The sequence below is a fragment of the Bos indicus x Bos taurus genome, chromosome 3 (genome assembly GCF_003369695.1).
Source record: "Bos indicus x Bos taurus breed Angus x Brahman F1 hybrid chromosome 3, Bos_hybrid_MaternalHap_v2.0, whole genome shotgun sequence".
In the NCBI taxonomy this organism is placed as follows: domain Eukaryota; kingdom Metazoa; phylum Chordata; class Mammalia; order Artiodactyla; family Bovidae; genus Bos; species Bos indicus x Bos taurus.
The window spans coordinates 8,472,867-8,481,118 of NC_040078.1; the positions used below are offsets into that span (position 1 = coordinate 8,472,867).

The 8,252-nt window shown below is 53.9% G+C and overlaps 2 protein-coding genes across 11 annotated transcripts; both read left to right on the forward strand.

Annotated features, from left to right (window-relative positions):
- The first annotated feature begins 514 nt into the window (after positions 1-514).
- Positions 515-6,263, forward strand: USF1 (upstream transcription factor 1). 8 transcript variants are annotated; one of them, XM_027528284.1, is made up of 11 exons: positions 515-632; positions 2,488-2,580; positions 2,961-3,010; positions 3,164-3,248; positions 3,619-3,720; positions 3,955-4,150; positions 4,401-4,488; positions 4,633-4,691; positions 4,836-4,930; positions 5,182-5,310; positions 5,506-6,263. In XM_027528284.1, exons 5-11 carry the CDS (start codon positions 3,622-3,624, stop codon positions 5,593-5,595), a joined length of 756 nt encoding a protein of 251 aa, XP_027384085.1. In that variant the 5' UTR covers positions 515-632; positions 2,488-2,580; positions 2,961-3,010; positions 3,164-3,248; positions 3,619-3,621; the 3' UTR covers positions 5,596-6,263. The 8 variants fall into 8 exon arrangements, with proteins under 8 accessions (XP_027384085.1, XP_027384094.1, XP_027384102.1 ...); XM_027528293.1 differs by having other exon boundaries at positions 517-667; XM_027528301.1 differs by having other exon boundaries at positions 517-632; positions 3,164-3,279; positions 3,955-3,967.
- Positions 6,264-6,480: 217 nt separating this feature from the next.
- On the forward strand, positions 6,481-7,971 carry TSTD1 (thiosulfate sulfurtransferase like domain containing 1). 3 transcript variants are annotated; one of them, XM_027528328.1, is made up of 4 exons: positions 6,481-6,632; positions 6,860-6,982; positions 7,517-7,687; positions 7,774-7,971. In XM_027528328.1, exons 1-4 carry the CDS (start codon positions 6,557-6,559, stop codon positions 7,827-7,829), a joined length of 426 nt encoding a protein of 141 aa, XP_027384129.1. In that variant the 5' UTR covers positions 6,481-6,556; the 3' UTR covers positions 7,830-7,971. The 3 variants fall into 3 exon arrangements, with proteins under 3 accessions (XP_027384129.1, XP_027384130.1, XP_027384131.1); XM_027528329.1 differs by having other exon boundaries at positions 6,502-6,632; positions 7,517-7,676; XM_027528330.1 differs by lacking the exon at positions 6,860-6,982 and having other exon boundaries at positions 6,502-6,632; positions 7,517-7,676.
- The last annotated feature ends 281 nt before the right edge of the window (positions 7,972-8,252 follow it).

The window sequence follows — 8,252 nt, forward strand, 5'->3', positions numbered from 1 at the left end:
CATTTCCTTCTCCAGGGGATCTCAACCATGGGATGGAACTTTCGTCTCCTGCACTGGTAGGATTCATTACCACTGAGCCACCAGGGAAGCCCGGCTAACACTAATACACATGAGCATATCCAGATTTATATATGCCCAGATATGTCCTAATAGCCAATAGGAAACTTCAAATAGGTGGCCTGATTCAAGATGCGCCCCCGCCCAATAGCTCTTTTTAAAGACGGCACCTCTGCCTCCATCTGATGTGCCTCTTGATATAAGCTCACTTCTGGAACTAAAAAGGCCCTGGCCAGCAGAAAAATGGTAGCACCAAGCTAATCGTCCGTCTCCCGTTCTTGCCTAAGGCCACTTGGACTTCAGTGTCCTCCTCCCAGGACCCCAAAGGGTTGTTTCTTCCCAGTAGCAGAACCACACTATACAAGCCCGCATCCAAACCCGCAGCAACATGGAGGGAACGGAAGTCGGGCGGCTCGGAGGCAGAGATGGCTGGGTGGGTCGAGACAGACACTTCCGCCCCTCACCAACATGGCGGCGGGCCGGGAGTGCGCATGATCAGCTGTCCCTGGAGATACCCGAGTCCGGAGAGGGAGAACACGGTCGGGGGAGATCGGCGGCTGCGGCGGCTTTGGCCGGTGAGTGCAGGACATAGCGGGAGTCTGGAGACTGGGTGAGCCGGCACCGCATAGCAGCTTTGATTTTGTTTCCGTTTTTTAGGTTCAGGAACTCCTGGGGCGGAAGTCTTTGTTTTGAGGGAGGGGGCCGTGCCCGGTTCTTTATCTCCTACCCCCTTTGTGGGCCGAACTCACTCCCCGCCCCCGGGCGCGCACGTCCCCGCCCTCCTGCGCTGCCAGCCGCGGGCCGCTGGGCCGGAGACCGCAGGGCTAGCTGAGCCCCCGGCGTCCTTCCCTACCTCTGAGGAGCAGCGCGGGCTGGGGGTGAGCCCGGCCGGGCTAGCCGGGTCACCGCGCGGGCCCCTGGGCTCGCGCCTGGCCGTAGCTCAGCTGCTGAGCGCCTGCTGGTTGGTGGGCCCGCAGGGAGACGCCGCATTCTCAGGCGAAGTCTAGGTGCTTGACTTCTTTGCGGACTTGATTTTTCCCTTTGTGTCCAGACTTAGCTAAGCTCTTTCAGGGCCCTCCTTCCCGGAGCGTGCACGCCACAACATCCTAGCCCACTTTCCGTGTCGCGTACCCCTAAAGCTCAGGAAATGCTTCCGGATGTCCAACTAAGATTCGAATAAGTAGCCTGACCCCGTTGCTGATTGTCCTCAGAGGCTGCTCCTGGCTGACAGCTGTGGGCCATAGAGACGCCTCTTGTACCCTGCCCTCTGATTGCTTCCTTCTGCTGTCAGTGCTGCAAGCTTCAGAGGGGCATTTCCTCCGGAGGTTTGAGGATGGAGCGGTAGGTGGTCTTGAAACGCTGGTCCTACTTCCCCCTTAGGGACTGGGATCTTCTTGCTGCGCTACTTCCTCTGGACGGTTTCACTTTCAGTTCCTTTTTTTGGGGTTAACGCTTTGGATACAAGCTTTCCATGACTCATCCGCTGAAGATAAAGGTTTGGGGGACATTATGGGTAGAGAATTTACAAGAACCTTACCCCTTTCCTGTCGAGATTATTTTATTGCTTTACACTGTATAGCTGTTTCCTGCTGGAGGCGCCTTCCTTTGTTTTTCCTGCCCACCTTCCGCCGCCCTCCAGCCGTCTCCCCCCACCCCTAGCCCGTCCCCCCAAAAAACCCCCCACCCCCGTTAGGGCCTTAAGGCAGGCACCTTGTTGATGCGTTCCTCCCCCATTGTCTCCTCTTGCCGAACCCTGGAGTTTTCTCCGTTCTTGCTGGGTTCAGTTGATTTGGAGTTGTCATGGCAACATTTTAGCAACTATGTTGTTCCACAGGAAGGCTTGGTGAATAAAATAGTAGGGGCTTGAAGACGATACACTAGGGCTTTAAGGTCTTTTTAATGAATGACATATATTTGGACTTCCCCAAACAACAGCCGGATCAGTAGAATGGGGCCCAAGGGCCAAGTCTGGCATTTATGGTTCTGGAGGTTTTCTTTTCCTAGATCTGAGGACAGAAATTTCTTGGTATTCAGTATGTGTGCCTGAGAAACTGGAATAAGCATCAGGGTCTATGGTCCTGTATTTTTTGATAGCTGTGGTCTAAACATGGCCCTTCCTAATCCCTATATCATGGCAGATCATAATAGCTTTAATAATGATCCATCCAGAAATATGTTGTTTTTCAGTCTTTCGTATAATTATCCCCTCTCCACCAGAAGATGGAGTGTGAATTGGAGAGGTGAGGAACATTATTTGTAGAATTGCTTTTTCAGTCATTGTAGGCAGCCTTCAGCATCCGAATGGAGAAAGCTGGTTGTCCCCTGCAGAAGATTGGTTATGTTCCTGGATGTGTCTTCATGGAGCCTAGGTTCTAGAAATAAGAGAGCTTTCAGTTTCCTAGACTCACTAGACTCCCTGATTTCTACCAGGACTTAGCACTCAGGCCTGTGAGGCAGGAGATACGAAGATTTCCAAAGAAGGACCAGTTCCTCGGATGTGCCCCCTCACAGAGAGATGAAGGGGTGAGTGAAGAAGAGGTAGGGCCTGGAATGGGAGATGGGAGGCCTGGGAGAATGCAGAATGGCTAGGAGCACTGGCTCTGGAGGTCAGGCAGACCTCCGTTTAGGTCCCAGCTATATCACCTAGCTATGTGATCTGGTTTTCTGTTTATAAAATGCAAGTAGTGCTACCTACTCATAAGTGCTGTTCTTAGTACTAAATAAGATATTGCCTGTTAAATGCTGGCTCAGTGCTAAGTAAATACCAGCTCTGGTTATTCTAAACTCCCCTAGCATCTGTTGGGAATGCCAATGAGTTTGGGAGCCGTATGTTACTGGGCCAGTAACATTCACTTTTTCATTCACTTTTTCCCTTATTCTTCCTCTTATCCCTTCACGAACAGGCAGCAGAAAACAGCAGAAACCGAAGAGGGGACAGTGCAGATTCAGGAAGGTTAGTGGGAGAAACAGAACTGAGCTGAGGCCACCAGCCCATCCTGGTCTCGCCCCACAACCCCCGGGCCTATCACCTTCTCCTTTCAAACGACACGCAAGCGCAACAGAGGGAGAAAAGCAGTAACTCACAGACTTCTTGCTTTTAATTCAGGTGCAGTGGCAACTGGGGAGGACCCCACCAGTGTGGCTATAGCTAGCATCCAGTCAGCTGCCACTTTCCCTGACCCCAACGTCAAGTACGTCTTCCGAACTGAAAATGGGGGCCAGGTAAGGGAGGGGGCCAGGTGGCTGCAGGTGTTACCTGGGGTTGGGATTGAGGGAGGTGACTGAACCTGTCATGGGGAGACTTGGTTTGGAGGATGAGGTGAAGATGTGGACTAATTGGAGGGTGGGGGTTGGGGGGTGGAATATGAGGTTTACAGTAGAGATTGGTATGGGGTGGGGGCCATGCTGAAACCACTGTATGGGAAAAGGATGGGGAATGGCTAAATATACGTCTCTGAAGGATTCTTTTTGGGGGGTCCTATCCAAGAGAAGCTTTATGAGGGGCTCTGGAGTCCCTAGCACTTACTCTCTCTTCCCCCCCTTCTTCCTCCCTGAATCTAGGTGATGTACAGGGTGATCCAGGTGTCTGAAGGGCAGCTGGATGGCCAGACTGAGGGGACTGGTGCCATCAGTGGCTACCCTGCCACTCAATCCATGACCCAGGTACAGGGGTATGGGCTGCAGAGGGGACTTGAGCTCTGAGTAGTAAGATGAAGAAGGGAGCTAATAGGATGGGCGTAGCTGGGATGGTGAGACATCTGGGGCTGCCTTGACCCATAGCACTAGACTCTTCTCTGGATGTTTCTCCCTGTCTCCTCACAAGAGATAGAGCTGCAGAGTAGTTCATGGGAAGTGTCTGACTGTCACTTGTCTCTGTCCTCTTGCTCCCCTTCCCAGGCCGTGATCCAGGGTGCGTTCACGAGTGATGATGCGGTTGACACAGAGGGGACAGCTGCTGAGACGCACTATACTTACTTCCCCAGCACTGCAGTGGGAGATGGGGCAGGGGGTACCACATCGGGGAGTACAGCAGCTGTTGTTACTACCCAGGGCTCAGAGGCACTACTGGGGCAGGCGACCCCTCCTGGCACTGGTGAGATATTATGTGAGGATGCTGGCTGGAGGGGCTAGGATAGGCTGTGGGACATGGCTGGTGGGCAGTGGGCCTTTACTCTTGATCCCTTAATGATCACTAAGACTTGGGCAGGCAGTGAGTCTGGGGCTGCCCTTCCAGCAGGAGGCAGTGTGTCTTGTTTTAGAGGAGGAGCCCAGGGCCTTGTCCTTAGAGCTTGGTGAGGGTCCTAGTCCCGTGTCCTGACGGAACCTCCCCTGCATCTTCACAGGTCAGTTCTTTGTGATGATGTCACCACAAGAAGTGTTGCAGGGAGGAAGCCAGCGCTCTATTGCCCCCAGGACCCACCCTTATTCCCCGTGAGTGACCCTTGTTTCTTCTCAGTTACCAGGAATAGTCTTGATCCTTTCCAAAGATTTGGTGCGGTTGGTTCCTCACCCCAAACTCCAATCTCAGTTTTTGATCTTGCCTCTCACTCTGGGCACCCTGTGCTCTATTGTTAGGAAGTCAGAAGCTCCCCGGACAACTCGGGATGAGAAACGCAGGGCTCAGCATAATGAAGGTAGGCACGATCTGCATGTGAAGCTTGGCGCTGCCTGCTGGGATTGGGGACCTCTTTGATGTTGAAGGGAGAGGTTAGGTGATTTTACTCTGGGGCCTTTGGTGATTTCTCTCCGAGTCACCTTGTCCTCTACTTGCCCCACAGTGGAGCGCCGCCGCCGAGACAAGATTAACAACTGGATCGTACAGCTGTCCAAGATCATCCCAGACTGCTCCATGGAGAGCACCAAGTCCGGCCAGGTCATGGAAAGACCCTGGTAGTGGCAGGATGCCTGAATTCTGTCTCCTGGTGTTGCTTCCAGAAATGGTAGACAGTGGGCACACATGGCGGTAGCTCTTTCCTGTCTGTCTCTGAGGTTCCTGAATCCCTGGGAGAATTTATTCCACCACCCTTTAAGGGAAAACAAGGTCCAGAGGGTGAACATGCTTTTGGAAAGCAAGCCAGGTATTTTTATATCCTAGTCCTTATTGTGTTGGCTTTTTCTTAACAGAGTAAAGGTGGAATTCTATCCAAAGCCTGTGATTATATCCAGGAACTTCGGCAGAGTAACCACCGGTTGTCTGAAGAACTGCAGGGGCTTGACCAACTACAGCTGGACAATGATGTGCTTCGACAGCAGGTCAGACCCTCCCCCACCCCCCGCCGCCCCCCCTCAGTACAGCTGTCCTCGACTCCCTAGCCACCAACCGATCTCGGGACTCCCTATTTTGTTTTCCATAGAGAGAGCTTTATCTTTACCTCGTCACTGGTGGGTGTCTGCGTAAGTTCAGAGACTTTTCTACCTATTTCCCTTACTGCTCTTTCCTATGTCCAGGTAGAAGATCTTAAGAACAAGAATCTGCTGCTACGAGCTCAGCTGCGGCACCATGGAGTAGAGGTTGTCATCAAGAGTGACAGCAACTAACTCTGGGGACTCAGGGGCTCTAAGCTCTACAGCCCCTTTCCGAGAACTTCAGATAGCCCAGGAGCCACAGGCTAATAACCCCATGCCCCTTTCCTTCACTGCCCACATTTGGCATGGGACTGGGGGGAGTTCAGAAGGCGTATCTTTGAATTAAGGCCCTGTGATCTAGCAGCCTGCAGTGGTGTGAAACACACACGTGGGGGTGCACCGACAGTCTCGCCCAACCAACCCTCCCATGCAGCCCCTGGGCCCTTGTGCTCCTCTTGCACAATGCATGTGCTGTCTCCATGCTGGACACTGGACACACTAAATTGGGGGGCTTGCCCTGTGCTTGCTTAAAGTGCCAGCAGAGGGTCTGCTGACAAGCAGTGTTCTGGCTTGCCTCAGGACTGGCGCTTCCACTGGTTCTTCCTTTCCCTGGAGCTCAGATGTGCTCCTCAGGACTCTGGGGAACAGGCTTTAGCAGGAAGTGGGGATCAGAGGCTTAGCAGTGGCTGCTGCCCCAGGAAGAGGAGATTGGCCAGCAAGCAGTTGAGGCCTATGCAGATCTCTGGCACCAGGGAGAACAGGAGGCAGGGCCCACTGGGGGGCCTTACCCCATTGAGGGGACGGTTTTTTTTTTTTTTTTCCTTTTCTTTTTTTTTTTTAAGATAAACTGTTCAGAGCCATGACTGTCTCTGGGTCTTCCTCCCTTTGTGGGCTCCACGCTGGGAGGGAGGGAACACACTGCTTTGACCAGTAAGGGTTGGGTCAAGGTTGGGTGGGGTATCGGAGCTCCTATAGTTACGACAATGAGTCCTATTGGGCCAGGCCAGTGCACGCCCGCAATCGCGAGGATTTCTATAGCGAGTGTGTTAGGAGTACCGGGAACAGGTGCCGCGGGGGTTGTGCGGGAGGCGGTGCCTTTGCTTCCGGTTCCGGTCGGGCTCAGCTCAGCTGCAGCTTCGGAAGGGCGGGGGAGATGCTGCCCGTTCCCAAGGGGCGGGCTGGGGCCGAGTTCCTGAAACTCACATTTGCGGTGCGCACCATGGCTGGAGGTACCTGTAGGGGAGACCTGGAATCCGGTCTAGGCCAACTTGTGGCCTTAGGAGCTCTCGGAACGCCCCCGGTGGAGGTGTACGCGGAGGGAGGCGCGAAGGGGAGTGGCGGAGGGGTCCTCACGCATCCCCCGCCAGGTTGGGGCGCTGCCAGGTGAGGGGGGCCCGGCGGCAGGCGAGCGGGCGGCAGTCGTGCTTCCCTCAAGGCTCGCGTGCCCCTTCCTCAGAGCCTACGGTCTCGCTCCCTGAACTCCGTTCGCTCCTGGCCTCCGGCGGGGCCCGGCTCTTTGACGTGAGATCCCGGGAGGAGGCGGCGGCTGGAACCATCCCTGGGGCTCTCAACATCCCGGGTACGGGATTGAGGCGGGGGCGGGGGGAAGCCCTGGTGGTGGATTGCAGACAGTTTAGGAGGGTCTTATCCAATAGGACCTCATTTAGGATGATGTGAGAAGGCACTAGTTACAGGGGTCCGGTATTCCTGTGGCTCCCGCCCCCCAAACTTCCCTTAAGAAAGGTTGATGGGAGGCGGATCCTGGCAGCGGAACTGGCCCTTCCAGTTTGAGGGGGTAACAGGCAATGAGGAAGGGGCAGGCCAGATTCACACGCTTGAGCTCCCCAAAGCTGGATGCCTGAGTTTGCCCGCGTCTCCTCACAAACTAGGGAAGTGGCTTCCATTCAGAGGTGGTTTGGCTGACCTGTGCAGGTAGGACGTATCCTGTCCTCGAAGTGGGTGGGGGCGGGGGGAGGAGTTCTCACCATGTGTTGTTTTGGGGCCCCTTGAAGATGTGTTCGACCACAGGACCGGTCCTTCCAGACCCAACCACTGAACCTGAGATGGCCCAACTTCCGGCTTTCCATTGTATCCTCTTGACTCCTCCTCCCAGTGTCAGAGTTGGAAAGCGCCCTGCAGATGGAGCCAGCTGCTTTCAAGGCTTTGTACTCCACTGAGAAGCCAAAGCTGGAAGAGAATCTCATTTTCTTCTGTCAGATGGGCAAGCGGGGCTTGCAGGCCACGCAGTTGGCCCAGAGACTCGGATACAAAGAGTATGGGCTTGGTAACTGGGGCGGGGGCGGGGGTTGGTGGTGACTGGGGACTGCCTCCTGGGCTCTGTCCTTCCCTCACCCCTATTTTTCTTCACAGGGCTCGGAACTATGAAGGGGCCTATAGAGAATGGCTCCAGAAAGAAGGTTAGGTAGAGTGTGGCATACTGAATGCTCCCTCCCTGCTGCCAGTGGCCGCCTTAACTAAGAGTGATGAAGGAGCTGACTTGTTGGGTTGAGCAACTTCTTATAGCGCTGTGCATGAAAAGCAGCAAATAAAGAGCATTTAATCAAAGTATTGGAAGCACTTAATTTGTCAGGTGAACTGAAAACAGTTCTAATCATAACCTAGACTTCAGTTCAGCCCTAGGTCCTCCTTCCAGCATTCATCTGCCCCCCAACCAAAACCAAAACACCCAGAAGTTTGCTGAAAGACTATAATCCAGAATCACCTGGTAGCTTAAAAACAAAACAAAACTTGAGCCTCATCTCAGATTTGGTGGGACCTGGTTTTACAAGGCCCTCAAGTAATTCTAATATGCGGTCAGGAGCCAGAACTAGACCAGAGGTCAGTAAACT